Source organism: Tachysurus vachellii, chromosome 17, assembly GCF_030014155.1.
Source record: "Tachysurus vachellii isolate PV-2020 chromosome 17, HZAU_Pvac_v1, whole genome shotgun sequence".
Lineage (NCBI taxonomy): Eukaryota > Metazoa > Chordata > Actinopteri > Siluriformes > Bagridae > Tachysurus > Tachysurus vachellii.
Genome location: NC_083476.1, coordinates 3970572 through 3984599, shown reverse-complemented (window position 1 = coordinate 3984599; position 14028 = coordinate 3970572). Strand labels below are relative to the sequence as shown.

Here is a 14028-nt window from a genome sequence, read left to right as displayed (position 1 = left end):
GGCCTACTGCTCTATAGACTGTCTATAGTCTATAAACTATAGACTGCATTTGGATCCTCGCTCGCCTTTGTCCTGCATCACAACAGTAATTAGAAGTCAAAACAATTAATAACCCGTCTTTCTACATATTTCAACACCCTTCCTATGTTCTTTTATTCAGAATCATTACTTAGCTATGTTGAAATAAATTCAAGTGGCAGACAGGAGCAAACAGCAGACAGAACGAATCCACGAGGTAAAATATTTATATTTTATATAAAATACAAAACTTTACTAATGTGTCATCATATGATGGACTATTTTGACCACAGAAACATAATTTAATTTTATAATTGATATAAATATGTTAATCAGAGTTTCTTTCCATGTATTCTCTCAGAGTCATGTTTCGACTTCTGCTGCTTTTGGGTGAGTTGTGTGTGTTATCTGGGTGTTATAAATGTATATAAGAAAGTTTTCATAAAATGATGGAGTGCACATTGTACCTTTACAGAAGATTATTTCAAGCTTATTTAGTACAACGAACGATCTGGAACAACTAAACGTGTTAACTTCCCTGCACAGTTGTCCAATCCTGATCCTTCTGTTATAGTTTGCTAAGACAGATTCAAACCCAAGAAAATATATAGTTTCCATTTTGTAAATGAGAAACCAAAATATTCCCTGGTTCTATTTGGTGGTTTTAAATTAAACAAGAGAAGAGAGTTAATTGACCTACAGCAAGAAAAATAGTAATAATTTAAAAATTAACTTTTTTACTGTCAGCTCGAGTCAGAGATTATTGTTTGCTTGAATATTTCAGCCAAACAACACGTTGCCAATTACCAGTGATTACACTGGTGTGTAATTTGGGTTGTTTTTGAGGTGAAGCATGGAGAAAGTGTAGACTGACTGACTACATGGTTGAGACTTCTTTGACAGGGATAGGCTGCTAACCTTCTAGATAGAATTCTTTTGTCTCAACCTCAAATCTTATGCCTGCAGAAGGCTTTCAATCAAACTACAATATGAACATGGTGCTCACTTAGACTTAAACAGATGACAACTTCACTGTCAAGTATACAGTATGCATCAAAACGAAATTAAACAGGTTCATAGATTTGGGCAAACTTGCCATTTTGTTTATTTGAATACCTGTAACTAATTAGCAATGATATATTGGAACACACAATTGGTTTGGTGAGCTCATTAAGCCTTGAACTTCATAGACAGGTGCATCCAATCATGAGAAAAGGTATTTAAGGTGGCCAATTGCAAGTTGTTGTTCTCTTTGACTCTCCTCTAAAGAGTGGCAACATGGAGGCCTCAAAACAACTTTCAAATGACCTGAAAAAATAGATTGTTCAACAGTATGATTTAGGGGAAGGCTACAAAAAGTTATCACAGAGATATAAGCTGTCAGTGTCCATTGTGAGGAACATAGTGAGGAAATGAAAGACCACAGGCACAGTTCTTGTTATGGCCAGAAGTGGCAGGCCACGTAAAATATTGGAGAGGCAAAGGCGAAGGATGGTGAGAACGGTCAAAAACAGCCAAGAGACCACCTCCAAAGACCTACAACATCAACTTGCTGCAGATGGTGTCACTGTGCATCGTTCAACAATTCAGCACACAAGGTGAAGCTGTATGGGAGAGTGATGCGAAAGAAGCCTTTTCTGCACACACGCCACAAACGGAGTCGCTTGAGGTATGCAAACGCACATTTGGACAAGCCAGCTTCATTTTGGAATAAGGTGCTGTGGAACAAAGATTGAGTTATTTGGTCATAACAAGGGACGTTATGCATGACGGCAAAAGAACACAGCATTCCAAAAAAAAAAAACACACAGTAAAATTTGGTGGAGGTTTCATCATGCTCTGGGACTGTGTGGCCAGTGCCGGTACTGGGAATCTGGTTAAAGTTAAAGTCGCATGGATTCCACTCAATATCAGTAGATTCTTGAGAATAATGTTGAGGAATCATTCACAAAGTTAAAGTTACGAAGGGGATGGATATTTCAACAAGACAACGTCCCAAAACACTGCTCAAAATCTACTTGGGCATTTATGCAGAGGAACAAGTAAAATGTTCTGGAATGGCCATCCCAGTCCCCAGACTTGAATATCATTGAACATCTGTGGGGTGATTTGAAGCGGGCTGTCCACGCTCGGCAACTAACTGAACTGGAGATGTTTTGTAAGGGAAGAAAAATACATTTATCCAGAATCCAGACACTCATTACAGGCTATTGGAAGCGTCTAGAGGCTGTTATTTCTGCTAAAGGAGGCTCTACTAAATATTGATGTGATTTTTCTGTTGGGGTGCCCAAATTTATGCACCTAATTTATGCGTCTAATTTCGTTTTGATGCATATTGCACATTTTCTGTTAATCCAGTAAACCTAATTTCACTACTGAAATATTACTGTCTTTCAGTTATTTGATAGATCAAAATGAAATTGCTGATCCAAACACCCAAATATTTATAAATGAAAATTGTGGAAAAATGGAAATTGTCAAGCGTTCCTACTCTTTTGCATCCGACTGTAAATGAAAAGGAGTTTTAATGAGATGATGAAGAGAGCACACTGTACCATTACAGAAGATTATTTTAAGCATTTTGTCTTATTAAGTTTACCAGTCATTTTTAATAGGCGGTGATCCTTTATCCAACTCAGTGATTCATTCATTCATTCATTCATTCATCTTCTACCGCTTATCCGAACTACCTCGGGTCACGGGGAGCCTGTGCCTCTCAGTGATTCAGATTTTTTTTATTCAAATTTCTTTTTTCTGACCTGTTACTGTTAGTTCTTTTGCTTGGATGTTAAAAGTTGCATTGTGTAAATACAGATGGATAAAACAAAAATTGTTTGTCTTCATTTCACATTGCAAAGCTACAATGTGTGACTGATTTGAAGGGGTGATTATTTTATCTAATTGTACATGTAAATTAGTTCACTTTATTTTTGATCTTAGTAAATCAGAGCTTCAGTGACCTCAAGTTATATTCATTATGTAAAAACTGGTATTTTATATTTTACAGGGTTTTTCAGCCTTGGTGTCTGTCTTCCTCGTCAGTATCAGTTCATTAATGAGAATAAGACCTGGTCTGAAGCACAGAGATACTGCAGAGAGAATTATGTTGATTTAGCCCCTATTAATAACACTGAAGAGGACTTGGCCCTTACAAACATAATAGACATCTGGAACAGCAGGCGAACCTGGATTGGACTGTATGATGATCTGAACAGCTGGAAATGGTCTCTGGATGATGATTCTTTCTACAAGGAGGGAGAGAGAAGCTTTAGAAATTGGTATATACGGAAACCAAGAGGCTGGTATGGAATGCGTTTGTGTGTGTATGTATCTAATTATGATGGAGTTTGGTGGGAGACATCTTGTTCCACAATGTTTTATTTCATTTGCTTTGATGGTGAGTACCTCAGTTATGTATATATGTATATTATGTAAATAACTTTAAATTCAATACACATTGAATCTGTAAAAGCATGGTGATCCTATGTCAGTAATTTATTTCAGGCAGAGTGAATGCCAGTGAAAGATATGTCCCGGTTTATCAGAGAATGGGCTGGACTGAAGCTCAGAGATACTGCAAAGAGCACTACACAGACCTGGCTAGCGTGAGGAACGAGACTGAGAACCAGAAGATTAGATCAATGCTTAATAATACGTATGATTCACGTTTTTGGATCGGCCTGTACAGAACCATGTCTTGGTCAGATAAAAGCAACTCTTCATTCAGCAACTGGAAACCTGGACAACCAGATGGTTATGGACAGACTAAAACCTGTATTGCTGTGTCATTTAATTATAATGATTATTATTCCTATTATTATTATTATGGGAAATGGATAGATGAAAACTGTGATGATGCTTTTCCATTCTTCTGTTACAGCAGTGAGTAGATTTCTGTTCTGTGTCTATCTATAGTGCCAATTTTCATTAGTATTAGTTGCCCTTAATGAACACAAACCAGTTATAATGTACTTTGTCAAAATAATGAGCACAGTAACCATTTGTGTTATCCCACTCTAGCAATGTCATCATTAACCTCTCGTCAGTATCACTTTGTTAATGAGAATAAGACCTGGACTGAAGCACAGAGATACTGCAGAGAGAATTACACTGACCTGGCTACTATTGATAACATGGAGGAAATGAACACACTACTTAACACAGTAAATGGCAGCTACTCAGGTTTAGCCTGGATTGGACTGTATGGTGATGAGGACAGTTGGAGATGGTCTCTGGATGATGATACTTTTTACCAGGCGGGAGAGAGAGACTTCAGAGGATGGGAACATCAACCTGATAACTATAATGGAAACGAGATGTGTGTTTATATTACATCCGATGGGACCTGGTCTGATGGAAACTGTTACAATTATTTTCAATTTGTTTGCTCTGATGGTGAGAATATATAATAAGTTTAACAAAAGATCAAACTTTCATTTTTTTTGTTGATGTGTTACTGATTACAATTATCATTTCAGGATGGAATGGAACAAAAAGTTTCACATTGATTAAACAGCCCATGTCTTGGATACAGGCTCAGCATTACTGCACAGTGTATTACACAGACCTGGCCAGTGTGAGGAACCAAGCAGATAATGAACAAATCCTTAATCTCACAGGTGGCTCTAACACTTGGATTGGTCTATACAGAACCAGACTCTGGTCAGACAAACGGGAATATATGTATGAAAACTGGAGACCAGCCACTCAGTTTATACCTGAACAGCCAGATAATGGTGCATATGTTTATTGGGAATATGGTTTTCAGCACTGCACTGCTGTATCTCTCACAGATTCAGGCTACTGGACAGATGAGAGCTGCATAATCACAATCCCTTTTTTCTGCTATAAGAGTGAGTTCATTTATTGATTATTACACAGTATTACTTACAAGATTACTTACAGCAACATTGCAAAGCTTAATTCATTTGTAACTTTCCAGAGAAAAACTTCAATTTAACTTTTGATTTTGATTATTTAGGATTTGACATCTTTTAGCAAATCATAGGATGTTCAGTGAGGTAACTGTTTGAAAATACAGTATAAATTTGATATGTAAATATCTCTCATGATTAAATTCATGTATATTTTGGTTTCTAAAACATTGCCTAAGTCTTAATACTTTGTCCCAAAAGCATATTTACAGCATTATGGCCACTTTTTGTTTGGTCACAATTATGTTTTCATGTTACATAATATTTAAATGTAAAACATACATACATAATACTGACATCTTTATTAATCAGCAGACATTTTGTTATTCTGTCTTTTAAAGAATCCTGCACAGCATCCTCATGTTCCCTCTATGAGTATCACTTTATTAATCAGAATAAGACCTGGACCGAAGCACAGAGATACTGCCGAGACAAATACACTGACCTGGCCACCATTAACAGTATAGAAGATGTGACGAGACTCCTTAATACAGCCACAGCATATGACATCTACTTAGGTTTAGCCTGGATTGGACTGTATGATGATCTAAAGAGCTGGAAATGGTCTCTGGGTGATGATTCTTTCTACAAGAATGGAGAGAGAAACTTTAGAAACTGGTATATAAACAAACCAAGGAACTGGAATGGGAACAGTTTTTGTGTAGTTTTTTCAAGTTACTCTACACAATGGAGTGAGGAGTCTTGCTCTCATACACTTCCATTCATTTGTTTTGATGGTAAGCAAAGCAGCTATGTATTTTTAATTATAGTTTCATCATAGTTAATATAAAATATAATAGCCAATAGCTTTAGAAACAATTACACACCACATTCCATGTAAAAGTTTTTCAGTTATATATATATACCATCCATCTCTTTTAGGTAGAGTGAATGCCAGTGAAAGCTATGTTTTGGTTAAACAGAACATGAACTGGACTGAAGCTCAGAGCTACTGCAGAGAACATTACACAGATCTGGCCAGCGTGAGGAACGAGACTGAGAATTACAGGATCAGATTATTATTATTAAGTCAATCTGATTATAATAATAATAATTATTATTATAATTATTATTATTATTATTATTATTATTATTATTATTACCTTGTTTGGATCGGCCTGTATAAAACCAGATCTTGGTCAGATCAAAGCAACTCTTCTTTCAACAACTGGAAACCTGGACAACCAGATAATTACAGACAGAATGAATCCTGTACTGCTGTGTCATTTAATGATTCTGGGAAATGGACAGATGAAAATTGTAGTAAAGGTTTTCCATTCCTCTGTTACAGCAGTGAGTAGATTTTTGTTTGCTGCTTTAAAGGTTTTTTAATTATGATCTGAACACTGTCTGATCATAACACTAATATTATTATAATGTTAAATATATTCAAAGAATGCCCACTGCTATAAATATTTAAGTGAACAAATGTTTATAAAATTTCTGTTACCTTTTTTAGCAATGTCCTCAAACTTTTCTCATCAGTATCACTTTGTTAATGAGAATAAGACCTGGACTGAAGCACAGAGATACTGCAGAGAGAATTACACTGACCTGGCTACTATTGATAACATGGAGGAAATGAACACACTCCTTAACACAGTAAATGACAGCTACTCAGGTTTAGCCTGGATTGGACTGTATGATGATGTGGACAGCTGGAGATGGTCTCTGGATGATGATGCTTTCTACCAGGAGGGAGAGAGAGACTTCAGAGGATGGTACCATCAACCTGATAACTATAATGGAAAAGAGCTTTGTGTTTCCATGAACAACAAAGGGGAATGGTTTGACAGGTCTTGTAATGACAGAATTCTATTTGTTTGTTATAATGGTAAGAATGATAAACTGTGTGTGGGAAAATTTGTGCAGTGTTTAAAGTTGCTATTATAGCTGACATTAATATGATATGAATATTAATAATAATACATATTTTGCCTGTAAATGACTATCACAATGTTTTAAATCTTAGGTACAAACATATATGTTCAGATTTATAACAGCATGACCTGGGAAGAAGCTCAGAGATTCTGCAGAGAAAATTACATAGACCTGGCCAGTGTGAGGAATGAGAATGAACTTCAGCAGATACTGAGCATCATGTATGGCTATGAGATATGGATAGGTCTGTATAGGAACCGGTTATGGTCAGATCAGAGCAACTCAAAATTTACATATTGGAGACCAGCATTTCCAGCACAAGGACCAGAACCTGATAATGGTTTGAATGTATTTGGTCAATATGGAAATCAACACTGCACAGCTGTGGATCATTCAGGCCAATGGACAGATGAAAACTGTTCAGACCGCTTACCTTTCGTCTGCTACACTGGTGAGCGTATTTCTTCTCTGAGAAGTAGAAACAATAATAAAATTCAATCTATGAGCTAACTCTATTACTGTATGACGCTCATGTAAGAATACAGTCAATGGCCACTAAATGAAACTCATGACATTGTAAATCAAATGTAGATGTTTCCAGATTTTCTGTGAGTTCCAGGTGCTTTCTAATTCTAATTTTGATTTCCTTTTTCTTGACAGATTTCACTCCAGGTAAGTAAACACTCAATTACTGTGACTGTCCTTAAACTTTAATAATATATCTGTGATTCACATCAGATTCAATAGTTCATTAAGTCAATGTTAAAAACTATTAATTTCAGTAACCACTGTTTTTATACACTATATGGCCATAAGTATGTGGATACTTGAGCATCACCATCATATGGGCTACTCATACATTCAAGAAAAATAGTTCAGAGGAAATGATGTGGAGTGGAGATGCATCAACCTTCCAATTTATTTTAAAGTTATTTAGTGAGATTATTTTCAGAGGAGTCATTTTACATTATGATTATGTATAAGAGTGCTAGAGGAGCAAAGTACACAGAGTGAGAGCTAGTAAAAAAGGAACAAACATGCTGCATAACTCTGTGCATTTGAATTTGCATATGGAAAGCATGCAGGTGTATGTGTTTATTGATCATAATGCAAAATCTATATCGCAGGTGCTGTTATGGGAGTGCGACTGAAAACCAGATCTAATGACAATCTCTTATACTCTGAGGTTGCACGATCTGTGCTGATGGCAGTGAGTAAACATTCCTGATCCTTAATATGAAACAGACAGATGTTTATCCAGTTTTACTAAACATTAAAAGTTATTAAATGTTATCATTAAATATAATTATTGATCATTAAACATTACATTATACTTATCTCGTAGATCGGGTGTAGCAATTTAGGTAACAAAAGAACTCTTTGTTGTCTAACATGATGAAGGAATAAGCATTGGTAACTGATTAGTTGTGGTTTATTTACATATAAAAGACTTTTACAGCACTTACAGGATTTATTTCATATTTTTCAGCTTGAAGAACAAGTTAGCAAACTGGGACTTTCAAAGAACTGCACTGTGACCATGAGACGCATCCGTAAGATCGATCCATGAAGGAGAAAGTCCACATTCATGCTCAGATTATAAAACATATGTTCCAGATTTTGTGATGATTTAATTTTTGTTTCATTCATTGAGCAATCATTTAATCCAGAAGCATTTATAAATGATTTAGAGATCTGTTCATACAAAATTACTCATGACTGCAAATCTCATATAATCACGTATAAATGGTTTACAATTAATTGAAACAGTTTACTATAACTGATATATATATATAGTTCTCAACAGCTTCCTGGATTTGACAAAATTATAACAATAATATTGAGTATAATAAGAATATACTAAATAGTAAATGGGTTTGATTAATATTTTATTTGGTGTTTTGGAATTAAATACTGTTTATATTATTTTTAATTTTTTATAAAGAGTAAAATTAAATTCTACTCTTTATAATGGGATTAAATACGGTTTTTCCTTAAATGAATTTTAACAAATAAAATACTAGTTATTTGTGGTTGCTGTGATAGAAAATGTTGATGTTACAATTTTAGATTTGATCCAGTCGTTTCTTTATTAGTTGCCTGTAAGTTTTAGGGATACTGTGGGATCTTTACATTCTATTTGCTATTAAGAGATTAATCATGAGATTAAAATGAAAATTCTTACCCATATCTCAGTGTAGTGTTGTTAATGTTTACCTGCTTTTAAAATTAATATTTAGTATAAACACGTTTATACAGTAACCTTTTAATGCCACTTTAAAGCTGTATTAAATTTATCTTGTCTTGGCAAAAAGTTCATTGGTGCCAGGGTGCTGAATGAAATGAATATTTTCTTATTTATATTGCTTCCATTAAAAAGCATATCTTTAAAGCGTTCGATTTCCAGTTCCATAAATTGGGTCCTTTACCATAGCAATTAAAAATTATTACATTTTTCATTTAACGAACAATGACATTATATATTGTATAATGTGGTTCGGAGGATCAGGGGCGTAGATTACTACGTAGTATACTTTTTTTATAAAAAGTAAATTCGTCCCCCTCACTTTTTTAGTGGAGAGTTGTGTTCACCACATGTTGAGGTTTTAATGGAGCAATGTATATAAATGCAGTGATTTAAAATTCAAAGAGACAAGAAAGTTTAAGATAGTCTATACATGACGGTCACGGCAATCAGTCACTCACTTGTCACGTCATCATCACGCGCCCCCAGTACTGTAGCTCGAGTCGCACCCGCGGTCCAGCATTCGATTACGATGAGCTCAAAGCGACAAAAAACGCTTCACTCCTTTTTTATAAAAATGTCAAGCAGTGTAAGTTGGCATACGGTATCCGAATTGTGTTGCACAATGTTTAGTAACTCTGCCTGTTGCTCTTGTTGAATAATAAGCAAGTTTTAATTTAAAGGATTATAAAGAAAAATAGCTGCTTTGACAAACATTATATAAACTCTTTTATAACGTCTTTTGTTTTAACAAGTGTGTTATCAAAACCCTTCAAATAAGAATAAAGATAATGTTGAACTGAGATTTTACAGCATGTTTAACTCTGCCAATTCTACATAATATCAAGTATGTGTCACTGTATGTACACGACAGAGACGAGGACGACGAATAGTGACATTAAAGATGTCATTTTAATAATCAGACCAGATTAAACTGGCCACAATCCATTTTTCTTAATTTTCTAATTATTGTACATGGACATCACTACCGTAATAACGTCGCTGCTGTCGACCAAAACATCTCTGAGTGTGAAAAGAAGAAAAAACTGTGTCTATTGAAGAGTTAGTTACCACCATGTATTAACACACACACACTCACACACACACAAACACAACCTCAAATGAAATATTCACTAGCATAGTGCACTAGATAACAAGGGCTAAGTGATGACGTAGACTAGTAAAGTGTCATTTCTAATGTTTTAGTAAACATAAAGTAAAGAAAAGATTCACAGAAGAAATCAATCAAATGAATCAAATTCATTTTTGCTGGCCGATTTGCTCTTTTTGTTTGTATTTTTTGCATTAAAATCGTATGCAAACGAGGCTTCTTTTTATATAAATAAACACGTGTATTCTCAGTATTCTAGCTTGGGATGAATGTAATGAATAGAATTAAAATTAAAATAATGACTTAATTGTAATGTAATTGTTTCTCAAAGAAAATATCATCATTTGTTTTCATTATGCAAGCTAACATTATATGAATTATGACAATTTGAGGAAATGTTTCTTCAACGTGTCAATATTTATGTTGTGTTTTGAACGTACAAAAAAAATGAAGTATTATTTTGGATGTGCAAGTATCCATTACTGTGTGCCATGCACTGTGCATACACAAAATACAATTTGAAATATGTAAACAATATACTCTTAGTACCATTATAAGGACATCTTTGTACTTTATACTCAAAAGGGTACACATTACTACCTTAGAGTACCGATATGTACCTTTTTTTGGGGGTTAAATAAGGTACAAAGATGTCCTTTTAAGGGTACTGTCCCAGTGGCAAGCTGTTCTATTTCTTTCTTTCTTTCTGTTTTATAATCATATATAATCATAAAAATCATATAAATCATATAAAGTATGATTAAAAAAATCATGATTAAAAATAAAACCTGTCATTTACACAAGGGTTAACTGAAAAAAAAAACAGATAACACTAGACATTTCATCCCCCCCACTTTTTAAATGATGGCTACGCCCCTGCGGAGGATTAAGGAAGATCTGACGAGCCTCCTTAATACAGCACAGCATAAGACATAAAAAAATTGAACTCGAACTCGAACTCTCTCTATCTCTCTCTCTCTCTCTCTCTCTCTCTCACTCACTCTCTCTCACTCTCTCTCACTCACTCACTCTCTCTCTCTCTCACTCTCTCTCTCTCTCTCTCTCTCTCTCTCGCTCACTCACTCACTCTCTCTCTCTCTCTCGTACCAACACACACACTCTCTCTCTCTCTCTCTCTCTCTCACACACACACACACACACACACATGCCCCTGCGAATGAGTTGTTACTATAGAATTTATATTGTAGTGAAGAGAGTTAATAATCCACCTATCCACTAGGTGGCAGCAGTAAGCAGATTGCATGTTAAAAAAGAGAGCTTAGATCTAGATCTGGCTGATCTAGCAGCATGTAGTTTCTCAGAGACATCCAAAAGGGCTGTCTCTGTGGAATAAGCTGCTTTAAAGCCAGACTGGTTGGGGTCTTGGAGGTTGTTCTGTGAGAGATAGACAGACAGTTGATTATAGACAATGCGTTCAAGAATTTTTGAAAGAAACAAGAGAAGTTATACCGGTCTGTAGTTACTGATGGGTAACTAGGGTAACAGGTTTCTTTAGGATGGGAATAACCCTTGCTCTCTTGAAAGTAGTTGGTACCTGACCAGATGCTATGGATCTTGCGAGATGGTCTGGAGCATAGTGGAAGGAAGTGGATCCAATGGGCAGGTGGTAGGATAGCAAGACTGGATGAGCTGTAAAATCTCTTCTGCTGCTACAGTTGAGAAATGCGACAACAAAGGTGTAGGGGAATCCATACTCTGAGATGTAAGTGCAGTCGGGGCTGAAGTGAAGGTCTGGCAGATTTCCTCAATCTTTTCCTGGTAGAAAGAAGCAAAGTCTTCTGCAGTCAGGGAGGATGAAGAAGGTGGAGCCAGGGGGTTGAGCAGAGACGAGATGATGTTGTGGAATTTCCGAGGGTCATGTGAGGAAGCTTCAAGCTTTTCCTTGTAGAAGGAAGTCTTGGCAGAAGTCACATCTGAGGAGAACTTGGCAAGAAGTGTTCGGTAAGAATCAAGATCTGCATCAAGTTGTGATTTCTTCCACTTTCTCTCTGATGATCTTAGCTCTCTTCGATTGTTGCGCAGCACATCTGAAAGCCAAGGAGCAGAACAAGAAGTTTTCTTGGGTTTAGTGAACATAGGGCAGAGAAAGTCCATAGTTGAGGAAAGAGATGAGAGGAAAGTATCTGTGGCCGAGTCCAAGGGTAGTGAGGAAAACGACTCAGGATCAGGAAGGGAAGAAAGAGTGCCAGAAGCTACAGAAGAAGGGGAGACAGAGTGAAGGTTGCGGCAGGTAAGAGCGAGGGGGTGAGAGGTAGTTTTAGGTAGGGTTGGGAGAGTGATGGTGAAGGATACCAGGTGATGATCAGAGACGTGTAGTGGGGTAGCAGTCACGTTTGTAGCTGGAGAAGGACGGGTGAAAACCAGGTCCAGGACATTGCCTCCTTTGTGTGTGGGGATGTAGCTGTTGAGTGTGAGGGTGAATGAGTCGAGAAGAGACAGGAGGGAAGAAGAATGTAGCTTGTCAGAGGGGAGGTTGAAGTCACCAAGCACTGTCGGGGGGGAGCTATCAGAAGGGAAAGCACTAAGCAGTGTGTCCATTTCTTCCAGGAAGTCACCTAGGGGACCAGGAAGGCGGTAAACAACAATGATAACAAGGTTGATTGGAGAGGTAACTGAAATGGCATGGAATTCAAAAGAGGAGATGGTTAAATGTGACAAGAGGAGAGGTGTAAAGCATCATTTCTTTGACAGCAATAAACCTGTACCACCACCCCTGCCTGTACCACCACCCCTGCCTGTTTCTCGTGGTGAGTGAGAAAGCATAGGCAGAGGATAAAGCAGCTGGTGTAGCAGTGTTCTGTGGGCATATACAGGTCTCTGTTAGCGCAAGAAAATCAAAGGAGTAATGGGAAGTTAAAGCAGAGATAAAATCAGCTTTTTTCACAGCAGACTGCCAATTCCAGAGCCCACCTACCACCACTGTTTGAGACTTACACAACATAGGTAGATGAGGTTACTGGGATTGTGACCTCTGCTCTGTGGACGAGAGCGTCTGCGAGAGTAGGAATTGAGTACAGAGATGGGTTTGGGCACATATTTGCAGTCAAACAAGAGTGAGAATTAAGGTAATATATATTCTATCAAAACAGTACAAGACACTAATGTTACAATGTGAGCGAGAGATACTTACAAACTGCGGAGAACCTTCAATTTAAATAGGTAAGCCCTGCCCACAATTCAACCTTAAGGTAGACTGAAACTACTCCTGATTAATCAGCTGAGAGAACAACAAAGACCAACACTATAAAATCAACAATGGTATAGAATATAACACAATTCAAATCACACTACTCTAGAACAAAGTGAGTTAAGCAGATAGTATATAAAAGTCAGGAACCTACTTTACCAGAAGACAATATATTCAAATGAAGAGAGTTAAAGCACACATATATATAAATTACATATAAAGGTGTGGAAAAAGGAAATGGGCATCAACTCTATTTTAATGATGGTAGTTTTAAAGTGAGATCATTAGTAAGGACACATTGGTGTGATGGCCAGCATATACTTTTATTGTGGAAAAATAATATTTTAAGGTTTAATTTCATTTAAATTAACAGTTTAGTTCCACCCCAGTCAAAATCATTAATTTCATATTCAATTTCAATAATTGAATAATAATAATTTCATTATTAATAATTTCAATTCTTGAGCAGACTGGGACTTTCAAGCAACTACACTGTGATCCTAAGAAACATTTGTAAGCTCGGTCTATAAAGGAAAAAAATACATCTAATACATATAATTTAAAATATATCTGAGACATTTTCTAGATTTTGTGGATGATTTCTTTGGTGCAATTTTTTTATTTCGTTTAT

The 14028-nt window shown here is 36.3% G+C and overlaps 1 protein-coding gene across 1 annotated transcript; it reads left to right on the top strand.

The window, feature by feature from the left end:
• The first annotated feature begins 207 nt into the window (after nucleotides 1-207).
• On the top strand, nucleotides 208-8700 carry LOC132860406 (macrophage mannose receptor 1-like). Its single transcript, XM_060891594.1, has 13 exons — nucleotides 208-235; nucleotides 380-408; nucleotides 3026-3415; nucleotides 3523-3900; nucleotides 4039-4413; nucleotides 4497-4871; nucleotides 5294-5689; nucleotides 5835-6245; nucleotides 6412-6786; nucleotides 6925-7284; nucleotides 7494-7505; nucleotides 7961-8043; nucleotides 8323-8700. Exons 2-13 carry the CDS (start codon nucleotides 384-386, stop codon nucleotides 8401-8403), a joined length of 3261 nt encoding a protein of 1086 aa, XP_060747577.1. The 5' UTR covers nucleotides 208-235; nucleotides 380-383; the 3' UTR covers nucleotides 8404-8700.
• The last annotated feature ends 5328 nt before the right edge of the window (nucleotides 8701-14028 follow it).

What these genes read in the sequence shown, in the direction of transcription:
- LOC132860406 (XM_060891594.1), top strand. Translation starts at nt 384, where the DNA reads ATGTTTCGACTTCTGCTGCTTTTGG. An exon ending in TTATTTCATTTGCTTTGATG is followed by an intron (nt 3,416 to 3,522) that starts GTGAGTACCTCA and finishes AATTTATTTCAG; the next exon opens with GCAGAGTGAATGCCAGTGAA. An exon ending in TCCATTCCTCTGTTACAGCA is followed by an intron (nt 6,246 to 6,411) that starts GTGAGTAGATTT and finishes TACCTTTTTTAG; the next exon opens with CAATGTCCTCAAACTTTTCT.